This window comes from Perca flavescens, chromosome 18 (assembly GCF_004354835.1).
Source record: "Perca flavescens isolate YP-PL-M2 chromosome 18, PFLA_1.0, whole genome shotgun sequence".
Classification (NCBI taxonomy): domain Eukaryota; kingdom Metazoa; phylum Chordata; class Actinopteri; order Perciformes; family Percidae; genus Perca; species Perca flavescens.
Genome location: NC_041348.1, coordinates 7,571,129 through 7,598,342, shown reverse-complemented (window position 1 = coordinate 7,598,342; position 27,214 = coordinate 7,571,129). Strand labels below are relative to the sequence as shown.

The 27,214-nt window shown below is 40.0% G+C and overlaps 1 protein-coding gene across 1 annotated transcript in view; it reads left to right on the top strand.

Annotated features, from left to right (window-relative positions):
* cd2ap (CD2-associated protein) overlaps nucleotides 1-27,214 on the top strand; it is a 90,440-nt gene that overhangs the window by 10,812 nt on the left and 52,414 nt on the right. The window contains exons 2-3 of the mRNA XM_028605281.1: nucleotides 16,277-16,434; nucleotides 26,423-26,600. Coding sequence (XP_028461082.1) covers nucleotides 16,277-16,434; nucleotides 26,423-26,600 — 336 coding nt within the window. The remainder of the gene's footprint in view (nucleotides 1-16,276; nucleotides 16,435-26,422; nucleotides 26,601-27,214) is intronic.

The following is a 27,214-nucleotide window of genomic DNA, read 5'->3' as shown; positions in this document are numbered from 1 at the left end:
TCAGGTGTTGGAATAATAATCCCTAAAACATACTACATCCAGATACTAAAAGAAGGCCAGCAACAACCTCTTCACCCTGCTACTGTCTGGCAAGTGATACAGAAGTAGCCTCTCGGCTGCTGTACAGACTACAGAGCAGCTTGTTTCCTCAGGATGAGACTCCTTAATTTATCCCCTGCACTCTACCATAAATAATAGTTTGACATATTATTTATTCATCCATGTATATCTTTTTTTAGTAAGTTAGCATAAAGGGACTACAATAATATATAAATGAACCTTGTACCTTGAAAAGCCTTTTTTTTTTTTTTTTTTTTTTTTTTTTTTTAAAAAGATTTTTGCCATCAAGACAATAAAAGACAAGGCAAAAATGCTCAAATACATTCTACAAATATATACTATATGGTTCAAATACAATGTACTATAAAATACACTAACAAATTATCCAAACTTATGTACTGACTGACTATTTCTCCATCTATTACTATCATTATCCATTACCTGCTCCTCTGGCGTAAAGTGAGGACGTCATCATGAACTTACAGCGTGATGGCTGGGAAGACGGAAGCCTTAGCTTTCTGCTGCAAAAAGAATGAACGCTCTAGCTGTTTTTGGTTTTTATTTTCGATCATTTTATACAGGATCATTGAAACTACGATTTCCGGGGGCCATTATACAGGGGAATTACAAGTCGCCACCGCTAGTTATCGGGCCGTTTTGGACCAGGTGTAACGTAACGTGGTGACGTCATCGTTGCCGTACAACGTGATGGCGGAGACTGCTCTAGCTGTTATAGTTTTTTTTTAAGATTGATTTTAAAGCTTTAGTGCGTAACTTTACGTACCGTACGCGATCACAGAAGGCTTGTATCATGTGGACGCGGCAACAGTTTTGTTGTCGTTACTTAGAATTCCTCAGAAACTACGCACTGTAGCCTTTTCCTTATTATTTACATCTTCTTTGCTCACGCCATAACTATCCGATCTGTTACATCTGTAATATGCAGCAATATTTCTGTCTCCTCTCAGGCTTCCCGGCATGTTTGGTCTTTGACATTTTGACAGCCACATCCACTGTTTGCACATGACTGTATGCCTTTTTTTTTTTTTTTTTTTTTTTTTTTTTTGGTTATAGAACTATTGGTTATGTAATTTGTGAAACAAGACCGTTCTAAACACTTGAATCATTACGAAAGTCGCCGTTCAAAGCACGTTTGATTGTCTAGCTGCCCAAACATAGCGTCCAGGTGTGTGCAGTGTGTCCGGGCGTTCCGCTGTTCTCCTTAACCGTCTGTGCTGTGGGTAAATAAAGGTGAACAAGAGAACGGAGTCTCTCATTTAGAATCGCAACAGCTCTCTCGCTCACTTTCATGTCTTCCATTTTCTTTGGTAACACTTAGTCCTTCCTATCCGCTACCTCTCAGATCGGTGGGAAGGAATGCAGTTATGAGTTTCCTCTTTGATGATTGTGTGTGAGTGACTGAGAGAAGCACAGAGAGCATACTGATTTACGCTGTCTGCCTGGCAGTCAGCTTGCCTGCGTGGCCCTGAGTATTTTCCCCCCACCCCCCTTTTCTTTCTCTTCCTTCCTTCCTCCCCCCCCACCCCCTCCCTCCACCCATTATATCCTCCTGTCTGTCATTGGCTTATATAAGACCCATATTGTGCATACTCTTTACCTGGAAGCATTGTGTGAGGAGAGGAAAAACAATAACCTGGCAGTTCCGTTCCTCCTGCTGAACCTCAACCCAGCACACAGACCGGAAGTCACTTTCAAATATGCCCTGCACTCTGTTTGATTGCTACTCTTGAAAGTAAAGAGAACACATAGAAAATCAAAAGAATGAATCTAAGCCTTGCAAATATGTCTAGTGAAATGGAAATTTGTACTTACTCACTTAATATAACTCTTAACCACTGCGTGAGTTGGGTAAATTGACACTAAAAAAAAGTGGTTCTCAAAATTTTTTCATTAATGTGCCCCTTTTTGAATTGTTTATTTAAGCAAAAGTACCCCCTGACCAGCGCTAATCATTTTTGGTAGAAAAAAAAAAGTCTATATAAAGAGGAACAGTACAGCACTGTCAGTGATAGATTTACTAAACAACAGCCTTGTAACTGGAAAAAAAAAACATTTAAATGCTGATGAGAAAAGGAGACAAAAACTGTAAAAAAGACAGAACCTTGAAAAAGATGTTAGAAAGAAGAAAGGAAGTAAGGCAAGAATGGGTCGAAAATAGTATCAAAAACAGTGACATAAAAAAAGTAGAAGGAAGGAAGGCAAGAATAGGTCCAAAGAAGGCGACAAAAATGTCACAATTTAGGTTGAAAAAGAAAAGTCTACATAAAGAGGAACAATGTTCTGGACAACAGCCTTGTAACTATTAAACATTTTGTTAAATATCTCATGTACCCCCTGCGGTCCTCCAAAGTACCCCTAGGCGGTACACATACCCCCATTTGAGAAACACTGCTCTAAAACACACAAAAAACAATTGTATTCGAGTTAAGGCCATACCCTGATTTCTCAAACACTATGTAAACACCTTACTCCGGTTAAAATCGGAGTTCTAATAACCGGTTAACAGAGGTAGAGAACTCCTTCAGTAACCAGGGTATCCCTTCATGTATACACCTTAACCTGGCTATGATCGGTTTGAGCGTCTGCGCCACCTACTGTACAGGAGGTGGAGTTACTCTAGTCATTCTCCCCATTCTCCCCCCACTCATGTATACGGGAAGAACTGGCATAACCCGGTTATTCACTTAACCGGTTAGCCCGGTTACTGCTGTGCATGTAAACGTACTGACTGTGGTGAGGAGGAAGAAAGCTAAAATGTATTTGATACTCAACAAGAGTTCTCTGTGATGAGAATAATCCAAAATACTTCAATTTCAATGAAAACAATTATTTTAGAGAGGCAAGAATTAGAAAAATATAGTGTGTGTGTGTGTGTGTGTGTGTGTGTGTGTGTGTATATATATATATATATATATATATATATATATATATATATATATATATATATATTCCAGTTTGATGGACATGTGTGCGAGAAAAAGAATTGTTCTAATGGTTTTTCTGCCATTACACATATCTTGAAATTGACTGAATTTAATTAAATTCCTAACCGTGATATCTTGGGGTTTACCGCAGCGTTGTATAGTGAAGACTTCAACAGATTTCCCCCGGTATAAAATCGGTAACTACCAGATAATGGTAGCGTTGGGCCTATGCCTAGATGGTATGGGTTTTTACTAGGTTATGTTTTCTGTTATGATTTGATTAGCTAAAATAGTTTGTACTGTGGCAACATCTAATAGTGTTAGCTACCTTAGGAAATCTCCTTACATTAGGGACATCAATAATCTCCACCAATTTTTCCAGAAGCCCAGAAGGATAAAATGCTCCCAGGCAGGATGTGACTCATGCCACTGAGGCTTCTTGTTCCCATGTCCAATAAAAGTCTGTATTATGATAAGTTTGAAAGCATTTACAAAACGTAATTCGACATCTACAATGGTGTACAAATAATACCTTCTCTGACGAAAAAAGTCCGTGGCTATCCAACGCAAAGCTTGCCTTGATCCCTTTCCAATCCATTCATCGGTTTGCTTTCCTCACGGACTACTGTCACAACTCGGCAGCAAGTTGCGGACGAAGTGTGTGTCTGCAGAGGAAACGTGCAAGGACTCAGCCCAAAGGGCTTTGGAGGGTCTCCTTTTAGCTTTTGATCATCTCTCTCTCCTCTTTTCGCTCATGTGTCTCAGCTGCTGCAGATATGTCGGGAATCCTCAGCTGCTACTCCCCAAGGCCTAGGTGTCATGCCACTGTTAATCAGAAAGATAGGTTTCCTATTGTATGCTTGTGTGTATTCTTTTTTTTCCCTCTCTTCCACTCCTTTCTCTCGTTATCTCTCACCGCTCCTTTGATACATGCATCGGAGATAGTCGACTTTAGTTTCCCTTTTGTTCCTGGTGGGCGGTAAACCTGTGGGCAGTGTCGACTAAACCACCAGGAAGGAACTTGGCAGTGCGGTTTGTATCAGTCTCAAAGTGAATTTTGCAATAGGCAGTAGAGTCAGACACTCTTTCTTTATCTTCATATCAATCAGTCAAACACCGTGTTTAGGCCAATGAACGGGAATGCTTTTGGTCATATTATATCTCAGTCCATATCAGTGACACACAAGAAGCAGGAGAGGCTGCTGAAGTACCTGTGGTGGAGGAAGATTATTACTCATGCCTATATTTAGGGCTGGGTATCGTTCAAAAATGTTTGATGCCGGTACCAATACAAGTATCTTACCAGAAAATGACTTTGGTAGAAGTTAAAGTCACCTTTTACAAAATTACTTGGAGTAAAAGTCTTAAAGTATCTGATATTTACTGTACTTAAGTATCAAAAGTAATTTCATAATATTAAATGTACTTAATTATTAGAAGTAAAAGGCAATTCAGTCGGTGCCTAAAACCTGTTGGATAAGGGATAAAACGGGTCTTGAAATCTGTTCCCATCGGTGTTATTTTTCTCGGTTATAGAAAGAAGCAATTGCATTTTAACACACATCAAATTTCTCGTTCTCGGACACTTATTATCGTCCAGGGTTAGTATCTCATCTCAGTCTTGCACGGGCTTTTGACTCTTGCTCTATTCTCATCATTTGCTTGACGGCACACCATTTAGTGAATGTGCATTTGGCCGTAGTGCTTTTGGCTCTTAGCTTTTTGACCTCTTTCTGCATTTGTGGCAGGATAACAGAACAGCTCTTGCAGCGTGGTTGTGGCTGCTGCTGGGCCCTATGATGTTGTTTTTTGAAGGCTGTGGATAGAATCGTATGTCGCTCAATAATAGGATAGGGTTGGGCGCAGAGACCCGGTGCTAATATGGCACCAATGCCTTAAGTATCGCTATCTACCAGAGCGAATAGCAACGCAGATTTTGGTGCCTAACTTCTCTCTGATGCTCTGAAACAGACATTGCGCTAGTGACAGTTTCTGACAACATTATGGAAAGGATCCCTTCAGAGAGAGACCTTTTTAGAACCTTTCTGTTTAACCAGAAACAGCTCTTAAGTCAATAGCGCTAAACCCACCAGACTCCATTTAAAAAAGCAATCCTTTTAGCGTGTATAGAGCCAACATATTTTCACATGTAAAACTGTAAACTATGTGTTTATTGGAAAAGTGGAAAGACGACCCAAAATGGCTTTTCATAGTTTTATATTGTTTCTTTCGACTTTGAATGAAGTGTATTTTACGATTCTAAAAGTACTGTTTATTTACATGGAGTCTGGTTGGTTTAGCGAACAGAAACAGACCTCCTTTAGATATCCTTTCCGTCAGACACTTAGAATATTAATCTGAGCCTGTCAGCGGCAAAACAAGCACTTTTGTGAAGGTAAATACAATTGTTTTGCTGCTGCCGACTGCAGCGATTTCGCTTAAAACCGGACCAATTTCAAAGATTGTTGTTTTTTGAAAAAAACGGTAGTTACCCTTTGAAATAATCGATAGCTGCAGCCCTAAAGGTAACGATTTCCCACCTGCCTTGTCCACAGTTGTTGTTTTTACACTACCACAGCACCTAAGCCCTCCAGAAACCTAGGGAAAACCCTGAAGTCTACGGTCTTTACATTAAGTTTTATGATATTGGACGTTATTTTATTTATTTTTTATTTTGTAATGTGTAGGTATGTGGATATTTAAAAAAAAAAAAAAAAAGATATTTGAATGGTTCAAATCTGTGTCTTTCAAGGGTTCAGTTTAGTTTATTTTTTTTTTGTTTTTGAACAATTTTGACAGCCCTTTTGTATAGCCTGACATCATGTTAGGCCATGAATGACTAAGCAGACCTGCTGACCCACATCCACACTGATACATTAACTAAAGCTATCCAGGGAGAGAAGCCACTCAGCTTCCTGCTTTAGAAATGGAAGCTGTTGGCTTTTTCCACATTCATTTATTCAATTAACATCTCACTTGCATTCAAAAACACATGCAATGTACTTGGCTGAAAAAAAAAAAAAAAACGTAATAATGAGCTGGTAAGTTAATGCAATGTAGCTCTTCCTGGGACCAGTGTCCAGAGGAAGTACAGTGGATGAACAAAGTATTTCTCCAACATTAGCGAAAACCCCAGGGAATACCCTGATTGAACGCCCTTATGTGCTTAGACCTTGGATAGTTGTGTTCACTTTCGTTTCTCATGAATAGTTTCAGTTCTTTTACCCCCTGGGCCACTTTATAAGCCAATCAAACTATTTAGGCCAGAATCTCCCTGCTGCCGCCTGACTGCAGTGAAGGAGGAAGGAAGTTTGCTCACACACACACACACACACACACACACACACACACACACCACCTGTACTTTGCCTGTTTTTGGCTGCGTTTAATGTATTTAGAAAGCCATTTCCTCTAAGGAACAAACCAAGAAGATTTTGTCCACTGCCCCAACTGCTGGTATTTCACAGGTCAACACCCATCACTCATTCAGTAGGATGAGCCAGAGTCAGACTACTAGGGGAAGTGTCCCAGACACAGTGACATTTTGCAATCACTGCATTAATGCACCATTCTTACCCCCAAAGCTCATTTTATCAGTTAATCAAAAATCTTTAAAGGAACTTAATTGAGTCTGGCCGGCCCCCTAAACAACGATATGACAAAAATATGAAATATTCCAGGTTGTAGGTGGAGGTAAACAAGCCATGAGTACTGTGGTGGCCTCTCACTTGTACACCCGTAAAATAACTGATTAACTTGTACACACAGACTACCTTCATTTGTCGTTAAAGGCGACTGCAGATCAACCTATACAGCTGTGCTTTCACTGTCAGTGGTAACTTTCCATCCGATGTTATGCACAGTAACATGCAAATTTTAGTATTATATTTTCTTTTTTTTTGTGGCATTTGTATGCCTTTTATTAGACCGGACAACTTAGATATGAAAGGGGCACATGCTCTACCAGGTGAGCTACTGAGGCACCCAGTAACATTACGCAGGTTTAAAGGAATACTTTGTTGAAATAGTGCATTATCATGGTCTACCCTGGCTGTAGATAGGGGGGCCAATGCATTTTTTGTCTCATTGCAAGTAAGTAGGTTGTTTTTTTGTCTTTTGTTGGCTCACTTTTACTCACAACATGCTAACCGTCAACATAGGATTCCGTTCACTACGCTGAGCTAGCTAGCGGCGGCGCTGCCGGTGTTGCAACGGACTAAAACAATGCATACACAAAAAATGCGCTTGCCCACCTATCCGCATCTTAAATGATTGAGCCCCTCACTGTGTGTTTTCACTTCATCAATGTTGATTGGAGTATATTGGTTGCTAAAAATGTCTTGTTCAGCATGTGGGAGCACCTTGCTAACCAAGACTGGCTTGCTAGCTAACCTTAGGTTTGACTTTGTTGGGAAACAATTTCAGTTTTCTTCACATCAGTTTTATGTCGCATCCTGCCCTTCATGTAATTTTTCTATTGTGCTTGGTTGAGCTATTTCCACAGTACTGTGTTATTTAATAAAAAACGGTTTAAAATGAATAGGAAAGCAAAAATCCTGAAATTGTTTGCATCATTTTTTTCCTTCACTGAAGACCACAATAACTGGTGTCTTCAAGATAAAGTAAGTGGGCAAAATCCTGTACAATCCCAAACCTAAAAAGTGTGCAAACATTGTAACGTATCTGCGAACTTGTCGCTTTTCAGCGAAAATCGCCGTTTTGAATGTTGAAAATGTCATCCACGTGAATTGTGTAGATCCGAAGAGTTTTTATTTTTTGGGGGGGGGGGAGTCCGAGACCCGGTGCTAATACGGCACCAGTGCCTTAACGACCGTTATCTACCGGACCGAATAGTAACTCTGATTTCGGTGCCTTATTTAGATGCCACTTCTTCTCTCTGAAGCTCCGAAAATGGACGTTGGCGTCAACTGAAACATCGCCGCACGGGATGCTACGGTAACCCTAAACTCGACAGCAGGGTACATTAGCCTACCGTTAGCTAGCAGCCGGAGTAAACCCGGTTAAAATGCTGACAGCTAAACGGTGTAAAAGTTTGTCTGTAGTTCACTGGAGAGGATACCAACAACAGTCTATTGCTGCCGTTGTCTGAAAAACAACACAGATGTTGCGCTGACTTGAAATTCGACTCGCCAGCCTTGTGCTGCATTCAAAGTTGTTGTAAAATACCCTTTTCCCATCCGGTGGTTGTTTTTGTCATTTAACAGGAATTTACTGTTATTGTTATTACATTTTTAATAAATCATTTGTGACATGATGCGTCACCTTTTTCAGCCCTTCAGAGTTTGCAGGTATGTTGTAAGTGTATAGCAGTGTGTTCAGAGGGGATTTAAGTGATACGGAGTTGAATGGCCTGCGTTCTCAGGCAGGGTGTGTTTGTGTGGTTGCAGCGGCGCTGTAATCTCTGGTTGCTTCACATCTAGTCATCTGGAAGTTGCGCCATTAACTCTGCAGAGTTGACCGTGCATGACGGTGCATGACCGTGTCGGTCAGCGTTGCCTCTTTGTTTTGTTCACCACAGCAGACCAAATTTCTTCCTGTGGTTACATGGACAGATAGTAACAAATTACTATCTGGGGCCTTTGGCTGACTTGTTTATTTGTATTTGTGTATCGCTCAGCTTGTGCTGTCTGCTCTTCCAGTGTCTAGACTGGTTGCATTGTACTGCTTGGAGCTGACGACTTAATAAGCTTAAAAATGGTCTTATTTAAAGTTGATCTACAGTGCTGGCGGGAAAGGGAGTTTAGGGTAGCCAGAACCCACCAAACAGCAGCTGGACTCGTTACTAACAGAGAGTGAGAGAAGAGTTGTACTTGCCTCGTCTGGCAGTAAATTAAGCTCAGAGTGGTTTCACAGCCTGATCCGTAATGTCTGACTGGTCTCAACCAAACTCGATGAGGTTTACGACCCTCTTCAGCACCTTTTATACTAGATTTGGCTTTTGACCATGGTGGAACTGAAGTGGGACGTTTGTGATTAGTCTCGCTTTGCCAGACCTTCCTCCACAGTGCTGCGGAGGAGGATCTGGCTAGTCCACACAGCATTCCTGGATGGAAGAAAAACATGCTCTGGTTTATTGGCATTTCTTGAAACCATCCCAATCGTCTTGGGGCGGCGCTAACCGGAGAAAAGCTGCGGTGCCGCTGCAAAATAGGCTCGGCAGGAACTTGTTTTGGTGGAACGTGTACATTTAAAAGTTGTTTAAGCATTTTTTTTGCAAGAGCAACAGAAAACTCAGATTGGACAGAGATCTGAGGAGCAGTTAACCATAGTCCTCATTAATCCATCGGAGGTTAGAACGCCAAAACAAAGGAAGCCCAAGGCAACGGATATCCGGCCTAAATGAGTGCAATCCGGCAGATTTTCCGGCGGCAACGGAGCAATCCCGGAAGTGGAACGTTAAGGATATGGACTATGATTCTAATGACCTTTTTGAAAACATCTCTCTAATGCATGACATTCCAAGGACATTTTTTTTTTTTTTTTTTTTTTATTATCTCCAAGTGAGGAACTTTATTTCTTCAATGCAAAACCAATCCGTATGGATTCCTGCACTCTCATCCTTAGAAGAAATTTTAACCGACAATTGCAATGAGAGGGGTTTCATTGTCATCAATATATAACTGGCTTGCATCTGGCTCTAAAGCAAAGTTATCGTTTGAATATTTGCTACTACCACCAAGATCTGCAACTGAAAAACAACAAGCAACATCAGTAGACAATAAGCGATTATGGTCCGTCACTGCATCAATGCAGAATCATCCAGGTCCGCATCGCGATGCATCGAGGCAATGATTCAGTTCAACAGCCCTAGCACCTAGGGCTGTCTACTTGTGATCCGATCACTCAGGACAGATGTTAAAACCAGGTCAGAACAGCCTATACATGCAATTTCACATTAACTATTAATAGCCTAAATTGGCTTTTTTAAATTAGCTGAATACATTTTATAGTGTTTAATATTGATCTTATTTGGGCTAATTATGACGGCCAGAGAGAGAGAGAGAGATACTTTGCTGCCACTTTGCTGCAGGGTTTGTTGACACTTTGTTGGCGTTTTGTAGTGCTCAACATGGTCGGAAATTCAGTTTTTCATACTCCGTAATTACGTTGTAAACGGCACGACGTGAACGTGACCTTGTGTAGGAACTTGCTTCAAACTATGACACGATTGGTATCTGCTCTGTCAGCCTATTCTAATCAATTTGAAATGACATTATGGTGATCAGTATCTGCCCTAAAAAGCCTGATGGGAGCATCCATGGATTTCATCAGCATTCTATGAAATAATGAGACCCACTTGCTTTGAAGAACATGTTGTGTGTGTTTGGCCCTCTTGCCCCTTACTGCAGACAACCCTGTTTTTTTTTTTTTTTTTTTTTTTTTTCTTAAGTCAGTTAGACGGAGCAGGCAGCTGGGCTAAGTAGGCACTCCATTTTCTCCCTCCGCTTGAACCGCTGCTCCCCTTATCCTCCTTTTCAAAGTCTTAATGCTGAGTGTTTGATGTAGAAGGGGATAACTGTTCTGAGATCATTGGTCAGGGCCAATTTCTTCTTGGTGGTTGGCCCAGGCTGCTGTAGTGTTGGGGCCGATGTAAGTGATGTCAGAGGGACAGTAGAGACCCAGCCGTTAATCTTGTATTGCTTGGCCAATGAAGTTTGCTGGATGACTCTGCCCAGGTGTGTGTCTGTGTGTGTCGTATACACCAGGGTTTCCGCCGGGGTCTTAAAAAGTCTTACAAATTCAAAATATTTAAAATCAAAATGTTTTTAAAAGTCTTAAATTTACTCAAGTATTGTGTTCTGGGTCTTGAATAATTTTAAACAGGTCTTATTTTTCCTACATCAGTGCAAAGCTACCAGTAATGCTCTTTTTTTATTTTTGTTTATTCCATGGTGTTGTAGTTCTTTCTTTCGCTAGTCCAAATATAATTTTGCTGTATTAAGACTACACATGAGTAGGGTTGTGCCGATGGCCGATATCATCGTCCATGGCATCACGATGGAGAGCCACCATTGCGATGCCCCCCCACCCTGTCAAACACAATAATCCTAGTTGCGGGCGCTGGACAGGAAATTGACAAGTGCGTCGGTCTTAAACTAGCAAAGACACAAAGACAGGACATAGGGCTCCTTAAGTGGAAGCTACTTTTCCCCCCTTTACTGCAACCTATTTGTGAAAAAGACCATCGCTTTGAGCAGACTGGATTGGCTGTAGTGATACATTCTCTCTCTCTCTCCCTGTCAGTTGTAGCTCGCTCTACCTTCTAGTAACGTTGGACGCAGCGGTCTCGAGTGAGAGAGAAAAAAGCGTTAAAAGTGGAACGCTATCACACTTTCCTTTCTCCCCTCATTGGACTAAGTTTGTCGACACTACTCTGTGCGTACATCAATAAGTAAGTCTGAGGTCCTGTAGGTACGGGACGATGTTTATGAATGTACGTTAGCAACAGTAGGCTAATTCACGAGGGTGCTATTTTATGTGTGAGCTAATATTGCGCATCTGTTCATGTGCGCTGCAAGAGTTCTGTTTCTGTTTATTGAATGCGTTATTTGGTGCAAACATAACCGAGAATGTAGTTTAAACTCCGTAATGATGGTATGTTAGGTTATTACTGTCGCTCTGTTGAAGGCAAACGTCCCACTGTACTGTCGTTACACAGATCACGGACATCTGATTTATTTTACTGCACCATAAGTGAAAATAATTTGTAAAACCTACCAGCAGGGCACCATTTACAGAGGGCATTTAAATATATGTCTAAATATACCATCACGATGTTTTACTGTAAACATCGTCAACTGCCAATTTAGGGGACATCGCCCAACCCTACACATGAGACCAACATGTAACTTACACTCACCTGAATGATTATTAGGAACACCTCCTGAACTCCAAACTGAATGTCAGAATGGGAAGGAAAGGGGCGCCAGGATAGCTCAGTTGGTAGAGCGGGCGCCCACATATAGAGGTTTACTCCTCGACGCGGCGGTCGCGGGTTCGACTCCGACCTGCGGCCCTTTGCTGCATGTCATTCCCCCCTCTCTCTCCCCTTTCATGTCTTCAGCTGTCCTGTCAAATAAAAGCCTAAAATGCCCAAAAACAATCATCAAAAAAGAATGGGAAAGAAAGGTGATCTAAGCAACTTTGAGCGTGGCATGGTTGTTGGTGCCAGACGGCCTGGTCTGAGTTTTTCACAATCTGCTCAATTACTGGAATGTTCACGCACAACCATTTCTAGGGATTACAAAGAATGGTCTAAAAAAAGGAAAAACATCCAGTATGCTACTGTCCTGGGGGGCGAAAATGCCTCGTTGATAGACTAGAGGTCAGAGGAGAATGCGCTGACTGATTCCAGCTGATAGAAGATCAACTTTGACTCAAATAACCACTCGTTACAACCGAGGTATGCAGCAAAGCGTTTGTGAAGCCACAACACGAACAGCCTTGAGGCGGATGGGCTACACCAGCAGAAGACCCCACCGGGTACCACTCATCTCCACTAAAAATAGGAAAATGAGGCTCCAATTTGCACAAGCTCGCCAAAATTGGGACAGTTGAAGCCTGGAAAAATGTTGCCTGGTCTGAGTCTCGACTTCTGTTGAGACATTCAGATGGTAGAGTCAGAATTTGGTGTAAACAGAATGAGAACATGGATCCGTCATGCCTTATTACCACTGGGCAGGCTGGTGGTGGTGGGGGTGTAATGGTGTGGAGGATGCTATCCTATAAATATGGGCCAACATTTCTAAAGAGCACCTTCCAGCACCTTGTTGAATTAATGGCACAAAGAATTAAGGCAGTTCTGAAGGCAAAAGGGGGGGGGGTCAAACACGGTATTAGTAGGGTGTTCCTAATAATCCTTTAGGGGAGTGTATATTGCAGCCAATAAGCTTTTGTGTTATTGGTGCGAGTCTCTTTCAGATTGTCCCACAGATATAAAAGCTATGTGGAAGTGCAAGTTAAGCGGTACTTGGCTTGAAAAACCAAATTGAAAAAGAATTTAGGGCTTAGTTGATAAAGGTCTTAAATGTCATTCATAATGGTCTTAAAAATGTCTCCCAAAGTCTTAAATTTGACTTGGGGAAACCTACAGAAACTCTGATACACATGCACGTGTACCCTTTCTGTTTTTTGTTTTGGCCGTGAAGTCAGGCATGCCAGTCGAGTTTCTCTGCTATGAGTCATGTGTTAAATGGCCGTAGCACTTCGTAAAATACCTCCCTGCCAGTTAGTCCTCTGCAGCCCGCTTATTTTTAGAGGCTGCTCAACCTGCTGCACTGGAAGCAGTCCGTTTTGTTTGGTTTTTTTTGTAGCTCAAACAGGACTTTAACAATCAAGGAGAAGCCTTTTTTCGATTTATGTTGAACCCGTATTCCTGTTCTCATGCTTTTTGTAAAGGTATCTTTTGGTCTCATTGTGCATGTTACTCAGGGCTCCAGTCTGAGACCATTTTGTGAAAACAAAAATGCTTTTGTCGTGTCACGTCTGATGGACAATTAGTTAGCGGGAGTGAGAAACACAAGGCATTGTGAGGCAGGGGGGAGTGACGGGCTGCGGCTGGGAATGGGAAGATGGATGGGAAATAGCTTTTAACATGACCTCAAAATCGACATCCGCCAAGATTCAAAATCCTTTATTAATCCCACAATGGGGAAATGGATAAGAGGAAATGCTTATGTTATCATTAGTTAGCTCGTTCTTGTTTCCTAACTGCATCGCGAGTGATGGGAGCCTAGCTGGGAGCTTCATGGAGACAGCTAAAGTTGATGTTGGCTGACCTTCAGCTGTCAGTTAGCTTTGACTTCATATATTACCTTCTAATAGCTGTATTCTCACTAACGTAACAATATGCAAGAAACGGGTTGCTTGTAAATCACTAAAATAGTAGTGACTGCACCTTTTGGTAAACATACCAAGTCTTTTTGACCATGTATTCCTCATTGATTGCTATTTTATAATTTAGGTATAAGTGACATGTAAGTCAAGTTGTCACTGACCGAGACATTCATTCATTGTCAGAGCGGAGTCAATAGATTTTTTTTTTTTTTTTTTTTATTTTTGTTTTTTACCCAGCATTACCTTATTTAGGGTAGGTTTGTAAGATTTGTTCTGTGGTCATTGTGATGCTTCTGTGGTCTGTGAGGCACATCTCTATTTTCTCACCGCCGGAACAGAGTGATGCATTTTTTTTTCTCTTTTATATAGGCCTTAGTGGTCCCCTAATACTGTATCTGAAGTCTCTTTTATATAGGCCTTAGTGGTCCCCTAATACTGTATCTGAAGTCTGTTTTATATAGGCCTTAGTGGTCCCCTAATACTGTATCTGAAGTCTCTTTTATATAGGCCTTAGTGGTCCCCTAATACTGTATCTGAAGTCTCTTTTATATAGACCTTAGTGGTCCCCTAATACTGTATCTGAAGTCTCTTTTATATAGGCCTTAGTGGTCCCCTAATACTGTATCTGAAGTCTCTTTTATATAGACCTTAGTGGTCCCCTAATACTGTATCTGAAGTCTCTTTTATATAGACCTTAGTGGTCCCCTAATACTGTATCTGAAGTCTCTTTTATATAGGCCTTAGTGGTCCCCTAATACTGTATCTGAAGTCTCTTTTATATAGACCTTAATGGTCCCCTAATACTGTATCTGAAGTCTCTTTTATATAGGCCTTAGTGGTCCCCTAATACTGTATCTGAAGTCTCTTTTATATAGGCCTTAGTGGTCCCCTAATACTGTATCTGAAGTCTCTTTTATATAGGCCTTAGTGGTCCCCTAATACTGTATCTGAAGTCTCTTTTATATAGGCCTTAGTGGTCCCCTAATACTGTATCTGAAGTCTCTTTCCCGAAATTCAGCCTTGGTGCAGAATTACAGCCACTAGAGCCAGTCCCACAATCAGCTTTCCTTAGGATGTGTTCAGTTTCTGTGTCTGTAGCTATTGAGGAGGAGAGCGGGGGGGAAAGGTGGAGGGTGGGGATGTGGCCTTGACCAACTGCCATGCTTTGCTCGTTTGAAATCCATGATGTCTCTCTCTCATGGGTGAGCCAAATTCTCTGGGCAGAGACAGGGGAGGTAACCTTGCTCCTTATGACATCATAAAGGGAAGATTTCAGATCGGCCCATCTGAGCTTTCATTTTCTCAAAGGCAGAGCAGGATAACCAGGGCTCGGTTTACACCTATCGCCATTTCTAGCCACTGGGGGACCATAGGCAGGCGGGGGGAACTCACATTAATGTTAAAAAACCTCAAAGTGAAATTGTTCATGCCAAGGGACCTTTTTAATGTTTTAAAGCATTTGTCTGGATGACACAACTAAACCGATAACTAATAGGAGTGTAAATCACACGTTTGATCACGATACGATATTATATTGGTTCTTTGGACAACGATACAATATTTACTGACCTCACAAAGTCTGCCACGGTACGATGTTGATTCCATTCAGGGGCCTGCAGCCGATACAAGACGATACATAAGTCAATTTAACACAATCTGTTACATTAATATGCATTTACAAAAAGCAACTAAATTGTGATTTGGCAATTTCATTACTAAGCTATTCCAGACATTTCAATTAAAAACCAGTCTACTCTGTAGAAGTGGGAATTTCAAAATAAAGGCGCATCTTGAAGATAATGATATGTATCGATATTTTTACTTTGTATCCATAATATTGGATCATTGAGGATTTAACCTATATAATGATCCAGGTCGATGTCAATCACTGCAGAGTCCAGTCCAGAAGTTCAGAATCTTTTTGGCTTCTCTTTCAGTTTTAATTATTGTGACCATTGAAGATTATTTTAACTATTGAATTGCTCTTCAGTTTTCTATACACAGTGCTGTTCCAGCCAGAAATACAAAAAATTGGGTTATTATTAGGTTTTACCACTCTGGAATTCAATTTAACATGAAACCGACATTTGCTCAGTTGCTGCTATTGTTATTTTGAGATCACTGTTGATATTTTGTTAATTTATGTCTCCATTGTTTCTTTTTTATCAATTTCTTCAAACCCTTTCTTTCCCTAAACTTTCTCATCTTATTGCTTTCACCCGTATGCTCTTCCTGTCTCTTCCTTCTCTTTACTCCTGCTTGTTTTCTTCTTTTCTGCTCTCTCTCTCTCTCTCTCTCTCTCTCTCTCTCTCTCTCTCTCTCTCTCTCTCTCACCCACCTCCTGTTGCCTCTTTCCCCTTGCATTGACCTCCTTTTCTTTTCCTCGGTTTCCTCCCTCATGCTATCTGGAGTAGAGGTCGTAGTGGAGTATGAGTACGAGGCGCTCCATGAAGACGAGCTGACGCTGCGACTGGGTGACATCATCAAGAACGTGCGGTACATAGAGGAGGATGGCTGGATGGAGGGAGACCTTAACGGGAAAAGGGGCCTCTTCCCCGACAACTTTGTCAAGGTGAGAGGAAGCCAGTTTAGTTTAGGTTCATTTTAGAGGGTTGCCCTTTTGTCATGCCAATTTCTTGATCATATTAAAGGGTAACGTTTTTTCAACCTGGACCCTATTTTCCTATATTTTTTTGTGTTTAAGTGACTGATGGGAACAACCATCTTTGACATTGGTCCAATATTAAGCGAGATCGCTGCATTCGGCGACGGCGAAACAAGCTACAGTGTAAGTTAATAGGGCAATTGTCCAGCTTGTATTTACCTTCACAAAAGTTCTTGTTTTGCCGCTGACAGGCTCAGATTAATATTCTAAGTGTCTGACAATATCATGGAAAGGATTTCTAAGGAGGTCGACCTTTCTGTTAAAGAGTAAGATCCTTTTTTTAAACCTAAAAACATCTGCGAAATTGCGTTCGCTAAACCAACCGACTCCATGTAAACAAACAGTAATTAGTAAAATACACTTCATTCAAATGCGACAGAAACCAAATAAAACTATGAAAAGCCGTTTGGGCTGTCTTTCCACTTTTACAACCACCACAACTCTAGTTTAGGTTGCAGTAACGACATAGTTGACCGATTTACATGTAAAAATATGCTTGCTCTATACACCCTAAAAGTATTGCTTTTTTAAATGAAGTCTGGTGGGTTTAGCGCTAGTGATTCAGAGCTGTTTCTGGTTAAATAGAAAGGTCTTAAAGAGGTTTTAAAGGTCTATCTCTGAAGGGATCCTTTCCATAATGTTGTCAGACACTTAGAATATTAATCTGAGCCTGTCAGTGGCAAAACCAGCTCTCTTGTATAGGTAAATACAAGCTGGACAATTTCTCTATTAACTTACATTGTAGCTTGTTTCACCGCTGCCGACTGCAGCGATCTCGCTTAATACTGGACCAATGTCAAAGATTGTTGTTCCCATCAATCACTTAGACGCAAAAACATAGGAAAATAGGGTCCAGAGGGCTGTTTCACAAAAGCAGAAATTATAAATCCAGGATAACCGATAAAGCGAGGCTTGACCTAATCTAATCATTGCAGCCTTGCTTGGTGCGTTTCACAAAGGCCAAGCCAGGCTGAGGAGGAGCGACTAGGTCGAGCCTACCTGCGTAGGTAGCCTAAATATCTACATTAACTGACCACTGCTCTGTTTTGAAACCGTCATAATCATACCATTCAAGGATGAGGCTCCTAATCATTAGCACAAATTAACAGTTGTACTCTTTGCTTAAAAGTAAGCAGAAGTTAATGTTACTCAGGAAATTTACCATAAAGATAAATTTTCTACAACGCTAAAATATGATGCATAAATATCTCTTTCATTCTATTTTCTCCCTCTCTCTCTCATGGGATAAAACTGACCCTTTTAAGTCATTGGGTTGTAATAGAGTTAGCTTGTTGACACTGTAGAGGTGAGGTTTCATGCTGGTGTTCCATCAGAGATGATCCTATTGAAGCTGCGAGCATTATCAGACCGTAGCGGTCTGCGGCTGAGTGTTGGTCACAGGCTACAGCAGATGTTGTGACTGTTTCTTTTTTTTTTTTTTAAGAGTCACATCTGGATTGCTGTATGCCTGGTTGAAAAGAAATTAAAGATATTTCTTTGTTGAATCACGTGACTGTTTTGACAGTTTTACTAGATTTTCCATTATCCCATTACTCAGGGTTTTTCCTGGCTCACAGTGGGCCTTTGGGGGTGACTACGGACGGCAGTAATGATTGGTCCGCATACAGTTAAGGAAATAAGTCTGTGTTACCTTATGTCACAGAAATCTAAGCATTTTCCCTATTATTTCTGACAATTTGATAGCAAAAACGAATATTTTGCTTGAGCAAATAAACCCTTATTAACAAAACTGGTAAGAAAAAAATATAGGCCTGTAACAATTTTTACATAATTGTCTAATTGTCAATTATTATACATAATCGCGGTTTCTTTGTTTAACCGCAATTAATTGCTAACACTAGCTAAGGCCTTAATGACTGTTAATGGTAGTTCTTGATTTTGTTTAGATATGCCAAATTGTAATTATATGAGTGATTATTGGTCAGATTATAGATTTTATTATTATTTCAATTGTTAGTTGTTGGCACTTGGCCCTATACAAAAATGACAAGAGGGGATACAGTTAGAAAAAATGTTTTATGATATATTTATGGTTTACTTCGTAGGCTGTGTATGTGTGTTACTATATTATGTGGGTCACATGACAGTGATATATAACCAAAAGATGTATCCGGGAATTCATTGAAAACTTAAATTAGTTTAAAAAAAAGTAATAAATATTTTGAAATTTGACTGAAAGATACAATTATATTGTTAATCGCAATTATTTCTGAGGCAATACATTGTACGGTAACTTTTGGAATTGTTACAGTTCTAACAATATATCTATTTTTTTCATAAATCACCTGGAGAGTCCGGTACAGCCCGACTCTCAAGATCAAACTGAAATCAGCTCTCATATTCAAGTTGATGTTCTGCTTGTTCAACGGGTGTTTTGGTAAATTGCTCTCAATCACATTTAGAGAGGATTTGAATTGCTATTTTTATACTCAATTCTTGTCCTGTTTGGTGCTGGTGATTTATGCAGGAAAAACCCCTGGCTGTTGTTCCATCAGAGATAATCCTACTGATTATCAGACCGCGGTCTGCAGGTCAGAGTCACTTCTGCATCGCTGTATGCTCGTTTGAGAAGAAATGAAAGAGATTACTTTGTTGAATCACGTGAATGGTTTTACAGCAACACATTTTGTGCGTTCGTAATTACTCAAATCGAGCGGCATAGCGCACTCTGGCACCAAACTGGACCGGAATATACGAATATCGGTTATTCAGAGCACCACACTCGGAGCGTAGAGTTTTCTCTGGGCACTCTTTGATCGGATATTGATAGTGGTGTAGTAGAGGTTAGGGCTGGGCGATATGGTTGAAAACTGTATCACGATATAAGTTTTTCATATCGGTCGATATCGATAATTATTGATATTTTTTATGACCTATTTAAAATAATGACCAGGAGAAAAATATATTAAATTTAAACATTTTTATTTTAAACTTAACCCTGCTCTGATTATAATCCCCTCAGTTATAAAAGCAGAAATGTCAACACAACCATGGAAAACACTCAAATAATTCAAATGTAAACAGGTCTAAAATCACAATGAACACTTAACAATTATCTCTTAACATTAAGGTGCAAAATTAAAGAATAAGTAAGAAGTGCTTAATAAAGTGTCATAAAATAGTGCAAAGTGTTAGCTAAATATAAGAAACCTGAGAAGGAACTATTTTCTGCAGGTTTAGTGCTAAGTTGGTAACCTGGCTTCTGGACAGTGCTCAGCACGTCTGCCTTCGTTATTTCTTTGTAGCGTTTAGTAAGGCGCTGATGCAGAGTACCTCTCCATGGTGGTCTGCTGCTTGTGCGGTGTAGCAGCTGCAAATGTTGTTGGACGTTGATGGCGAATACGGCTGTGCTCGAAAGTGTGAGCGCGGCTAAAGTGGTAAAACAAGTTTATGGTATTACCAGTGTTGGTCTGATTTACATTGGTCTGACTACGGTCAGACTTATAAAATCCCCAAAACTGCGATACTGACTTTTCCTGTTTTATCAACGATTTACCTCGCTCGCTGCGGCACTCACTTTCCACTCCACGCCGGTTCTGTTATTGAAGAACACGAGACAGCGATGTGGCGCAACCAAACTTGATACTGTTACATGATTGGCTGTTAGAGTGTCACTCCCCACGTTGCTAGGTTGCCAGAGAGTGAGGGCCTTTGTTCATGCAATCAAACTTGATTCACAACCTCTGGTTTCTTCTGATGAAGAAAAACAAGTTATCGAACGTTTTATCGACCGCATTTTCTATTGATATTGATTATGTGTCTATCGCGATACATATCGTTATCGTTTTATCGCCCAGCCCTAGTAGAGGTGGTCCGATACCCATACCAGTATCGTTTCACAAAGAGTTTAACCTGAGCCAGACCGACAACAAAGATAGAAATCATATCACATCCATACAGGGATAGTAGTATACAGTTGTTAAAACATAATAAAATATATGACACACTGGTATCGGATCGGTACTCTTTATCGGCCGATACGCAAGTTCAGGTATTGGAATCGGTATCGGGAAGCAAAAAATGGTATCTGGCCATCTCTATGGTGTAGCCACTGGAGTCGACAGTACAGTGTTCAGATTCTACTTTGTTCAGTCTGTCAATAAATGGCAGGTAGCTAACGTTAGTAGCCAGCGGTCTGCAGATAACAGGCTGATGTCTGTCTGATGAGTTAGTGTGCATGCTTTTCTGATCCGTCTGCGCTGAGACTGATTGTTAAAGTGCATCTCTGTGCTCTTAATTAGTTGAAGCATATTTTTAGGCCTTTATTCGACAGGACATTTTACGACAGGAAAGGGAAAGAGGGGGAATGACCTACAGCGTAGGGCCGCAGGTCGGAATTGAACTTGCGGTCACTGACGGTAAGAACTTTACACAAGAACTTTGCCCAAAGGACGGAGCCTTTGTAAATGATGTGTCACCTTTTTCAGCCCTTCTGAGTTTGCAGGTATGAATATGACCGCAACAGTTAATTGGAAAATAGCGTTGGGCACACTGACTTTGATGAATTTCCGGTTTATCAGACCCCAGATGAGACAAGAAGCTAACGTTAGTGAACGCTGCGGTCCCTCTGACACGTAGGAGACGCAGTATTAAAAAAAAAAAAAAAAAAGAGAGATGCTGTATTCTCCCGACACGCTGTATTAATGTTACGGTTTAAAAGTAATCTTCCCTCAGCGTTTAGTTTTGTTGCTAAACTGTGTGTAAAATGAACGGTGACGTTAAGTGATCTGTTTCAGGTAACGGCACAGGGTACTGTCTAATTGCTGGATTGTTCCGAAATAACCGTCGGTAGCTAACGTTGACACAGGCTAAGCCTGTTGACAGCAACACTAGTGTGCATATTTATGCACAATGACACATAAAGCAAACTTGCTAAAAAAGGAACTACACACTGTTTTCAGGTAACGTTACTGTTGACATTCAAATGGGCCTGTGTGTGTGTGTGTGTTTTGAGAAATATCTTTATACTGGAAGGCTGATTATTTTATTGCCATTACCGGTTTTCCGTTTTCAGACATACAGAAGTTTAGTTTGCTAAATATATCACATTTATTTAGTTGGATATTGGATGTGAAAAGAAGGAAATGGTTCTTCCATAACATTCAGAGGTGTCAAAAGTATTCACATTCATTACTCAAGTAGAAGTATAGATACTAAGGTTTGAAAAGACTTTTGTAGAAGTTGAAGTATCAACTCAAGCTTTTTACTTAAGTAAAAGTGTAAAAGTACTGCTTTCAAAACTACTTAAAGTATAAAAGTAAAAGTAATGTAAGGCAGAGATCTTCAACAGGGGGTCCTCAGAGTCATTGCAGGGGGGCCTCCAAATTATTGTACATTTTTGAGTCTTTAAAAAAAATAAAAATAAAATGCCTTAACATAATTCCAACATAGTATTAGCAAATATAAATTCCCACTGATGATAGGCTTACTGGCCTATAGGTAAGGTAGTCCCTAAGATATCAGCCCACAGATACAGTTAATCCTAGATTTACTGTGCCACATATGTAACATTAAAATATGATTTATAAAATCATGCCAACAATTAATATTTTAATAGCTTATGAAAAAACGTGTAAGAAGAAGGCTTTAGGTTACCCTAACAATTATTGTAGGCCCAGTTTAATATGCAACTTAATTTCATACAATATGTAGGGGGTCCCTGCTACATCTCACTTTAAGTTAAGGGGTCCTTGGCTTAAAAAACGTTCAAGACCCCTGATGTAAGGGGGGGAAATGCCATTAAGGACAACAGCTTAACTCTAAAACGCGGGGACAAAATCATATGACTATAATAATGTTACAGTATATTAAAATCATACCTGCAAACTCAGAAGGGCTGAAAAAGGTGACACGTAGGCTACATCTCTTCTGTGTTTTTCAGACAACGGCAGCTACAGTCTGGTGTTAGACTCCTCTCCAGTGAAATATAGACACACTTTTACACCGTTTAGCTCTCAGCATTTTATCATGTTTACTCCATCTTTTAGCTAACGCTAGGCTAACCTGCTTGCTGCTTCCAACTGTAGTGTTGACTAGCGTCCCGTGCGGCGATGTTCAGTTCCCTCTAACGTCCGTTTTTGGAGCATCGCGCAGGCACCTAAGGCACCGAAATCCGTGTTGCTATTCGGTCCGGTAGATAACGGTGGTTAAAGCACCGGTGGCGTATTAGCACCGGGTCTGTACAGGTGTAATGGATCACGTACAAACCAATAGGGTGTCGGAATAGCTATGTTTATACTTCTCATCCAACCACAATCAAATTCACTCTCTCCGGATGGAGCGATTTGGATAGTTTTTTTTTTTAACGATGACGAGCCGGAATGAAAACAAGCCGAACTGAAATATGAGTAACGAGGCTATTTTTAAAATGTAGGGAGTAGAAAGTACAGATAATTGCGTGAAAATGTAAGGAGTAGAAGTAAAAAGTATGCTGTAAAATAATTACTCCAGTAAAGTATAGATACCCAAAATTTCTACTTAAGTAAGGTAACGAAGTATTTGTACTTCGTTACTTGACACCTCTGATAACATTGCACTTTAGGTGTGTGTGTATTTCCCACACCAGGAGTAATTTATATAGTTCAATTTTTAGCGATCGATTATCTAGTCAAAATTTTTTCTATGCAAAATGTAAAATTTTCTATTAAAGAAAAGATAGAAAATAAATATTTGTGAGTGCTGTAAAGTGGTTAGAAAAAATGAATAGGCTAAAATCGGTATCGGCTGGTCAAACTTGCCCTAAGTCTGAGAGAAAACTCTGATGAGCTATAATGTTTAAAAACATCTTCTTAATGACCCTTTAGCTAGCTATATAAAGAGGCACTGTATTGTATTTTATTTATATTAATTTGTTGTTTTTTTACCAATAATGTTTTGTGCAGGTCAGGAGGAACATTAATGAAAAAAAAAAGTTTGAGAGCCACTGATTTAGTGAATATACTATACTGATACTCCACTTAAATCAATTGAGTTCAGAGTGAAATGGAGCTGACATACAGTAAATGGTGGAGAGACTGGGCTCCGATGCTAAATCAAAATCAGGTGCTAAAAATGCTACTTCAACATCCTTTTTAATTGAAGTGCTGGGAAAATTCCAAATTCAATTCAATTTGGAAACTCAGTTTGCCGCAAATTATCCCACACGGTTTACGACAGCATGCAGCTATAGACCAATAGATACACAGTTATCAGTGGTTTTTGTAGAGTTGGGTCATAGTCATCTCTTGTTATGACTTGATAGTACACTTGATACACCCGAGTGCAGCTCTACTGGGAAATCTGCATTTTCTGTGTAAGCTATTTACACAGCTAATGTGAAATGCGTCACTACTACAGTGCAGTTTGATTTTCTGCTCCTCTCTCTTGCCTTCTTTCTTTGACCCTCGCTTCTCTCTCTCACCTCGCTCCTGTTTTCCCACATTCTACAACCCTACGTAGTGAGATAGGTAATCTGCTAAACAGCCTGGCCCAGCCACTGGGCGCGGATAGTTAAGCCTGTTGAACTTTGCTCCTGACTACGTTGCTGTCACCTGAGACGTGCGTCTGCTTCCTGCTTTCTTTAATTGGTGTTGTCGCTGAATCGGGGGGGAATGAAACATGTCTGGGGGGGAGATGGTAAGGAGTGATTCATCATGGTTAGTTTAGGATTAATTGACATGCATTTATCTTGTTTATTTGAAATTAATTTAATCAATGAAAGATTGTCATTAAGATAGAGATGTCTGTGTTGGGTATATGTTGTTGTTTTTTTTTGGGGGGGGGGAGGAGCAGTGTTTCAGGGTGTGTGATATTTTATCTGACTGTGTGAATGTAGGAATCGCACTGATGGACATTCTGAACCTTTCGTAAGGTACAAATAGTGCCAAAAAGTTAATATTGATGGATTGTCTTATTTCTATGCTCTAAGCTTCGGAACTACAGTTCCCATTATAAACAGGAAGTATAATGTTGCCATAGTTGGCTAAATTAGTTAGTTACTTAGTTAGCGGGGGGAGGGGCGATTCAACTTGAGGGGGGAGGGGTAACTAACTATTTAGTAACCGTTGAAAATAGGGGCAAGGTTGCGCGACTTGCTTCAGTCAACCGATTCGTAGCGTTAGAACCGGGCCATCGGTCGAGTCTTGGTCCATTTAGACTGATGCAGGGGATACCAATTCGTAGAGCTGGGCAATATATTGATATTATATCGATATCGTCATATGAGACTAGATATCGACTTAGATTTTGGATATCGTAACATGGCATAAGTGTTGTCTTTTCCTGGTTTTAAAGGCTGCATTACAGTAAAGTGATGTCATTTTCTGAACTTACCAGACTGTTGTAACTGTTCTATTATTTGTCTCTACCCACTTAGTCATTATATCCACATTACTGATGATTATTTATCTAAAATCTCATTGTGGAAATGTTTTGTGAAAGCACCAATAGTCCACACTACAATATCGTTGCGTTATCGATATTGAGGCATTTGGTCAAAAATGTCATGATATTTGATTTTCTCCATATCGCCCAGCCCTACCAATTCGTATCGGTGAATCTTTACACCCCTACTGCTAACGTGTCTCCTCGTTTCCCTCGCTCACTCTTCCTCGCGTCTTAGCTCCTCCCGTCGAGGAAGTGTGAGAGAGGGAGATGCGAGGAAGAGACGTGGGGACGGACGTGCCGAAGATGCCAAATGAGAAGTTCTTGACTCCATAGTGTCAGCCTTAAGATACATCAGTTATTTATGTTGTGCTGCACTGCTGTATCTGTCATGTGGAGGCGCGACTTTTATGCAGTGAAACATTTCTTACAGAAGTTAAAACGTGGCATAGATGAGAATTCTGAGAATTGCATCCTGAAACTCGTTCCCGTGTACTTTGGTCTTAAACGTAAAGCTGTAGAAGGATATTATAATAATCTTATAGTGGACAAGATTTTCTTAGCTTGTGCTGCTTACTATAGCATTTTATTTGTATTTGGTTGCTATAATTATAGTGACATTAACGCAATTAATAATCTAATTTTACTTCCCACCAAATTACACGTTCACAAATGGAAATTTACAACAGTACGTGTCAATGATTTCATTTCTTACAAAACATAGAGGCTGTAAATGTTTTTAATGTTTTTGAGTGAAATTATCGTCATACACTTGAATATTCATTTCGACTTAATTAATGCGAAACAAAAACCGTTATCGTCACATACACAGTACAATGTGGTGAAATTGAATTTCTGCAATTTAACCAAGAGGTGCAACGTTTATATCAGGCCATTTGATAAAAGACTTCCCCGTAGGATACACCAATGTTTCCTCTCTCCTCGTGGTGCATTTAAGGGATTGGAATATCCTCTGGGAATGGCGGAAGGGGGAGCGATTTCCCGGTCACAGGAGGAGAGAGGAGGCGTTGACGCATAAGTTAGATTAATGAAACAGCACCCATGGTGTATGTTAATGCAAAATCGTAAGAAACCATAATAAATCCACGGCCACAATACCGAGCTAACATTGTCCTTGGACAGCAAGGAATTAGTCTTAGGAATAAAATACAAAAATCCGTTTTCTTCATTCAAATTTACAAAATTTTATCGGTCACTTTCATTTTGATGTAAAATATTGCCTGTCATCTAATCACTAAAGACGTCTTGTATAAATATGGAAAGATTATTATTGTTCAGTATTGTAAAACATACTGTAAAAAGTTTTACAGTATGAGTAGTAGATGTATCTGTATATTTCAAATGCAATTAGGTATGGAAACCACAAATGCAGACATTTTCACATGTTGTAGTTCCAATAATTTATTAATTGTGACACTAAAGTATGCTGCATTAAAGACGGTGTAGAAAAGAATGCTTCCCATTAATTGCTGTGTCTGCTTTTTTGTTTTAGGAACTGAAGAAGGAATCCAAAGAGGTCAAGGAAACAAAGAATGAGCCCAAAGAGGAGGCCTCTCATCCTCAGAAGAGAGAGAAGAGTGCAGGAAACGTGGCCAACCTGGTTCAGAGGATGAGCTTTATCGGCATCCCGACTGGTGGCTTCCTGCCTCAGCCGCCAGCAGCTGCAAAGAGTAAGAAGCACTAGTTTTGTTTGGGTAAAATGATGCCTGTAAGTAATTGTTTGTTTGGTGCACAGGATGGGGTGAAGTGGTGTGATGTGGTTTACTGCATGGGACAACACTTACTTGCAAATTATTTGACTTGTTATTTTCCCCGTTTGCTGTGTGTCCATTCATGCATACATATAAAAAAAAAAAGGAGAAATGTCCAAGGCACTCTTTTGGCAAAAAGTTAAAAAGCCTATATTTAGATGACTATTCCATATTGAAATTGCCATCTAAATAAAAGCTCTTTAACTTTTTGTCACAAGAGTGCCTTGGACCTTTTATTCTTTTTTGAACTTTTGAGTTGTCTTCCAAAGAGCACCTTAATTATTAGTTCGAACTTCTGAGCACTCTGGACCTTTATATATTTATATATATATATATATATATATATATATATATATATATATATATATATATATATATATATATATATTATTTTCATGACTATTTACATTTTAGATTCTCACTGAAGGCATCAAAACTAGGAATGAACACATATGGAATTATGTACTTAACAAAAAAGTGTGAAATAACTGAAAACATGTCTTATATTTAAGATTCTTCAAAGTAGCCACCCT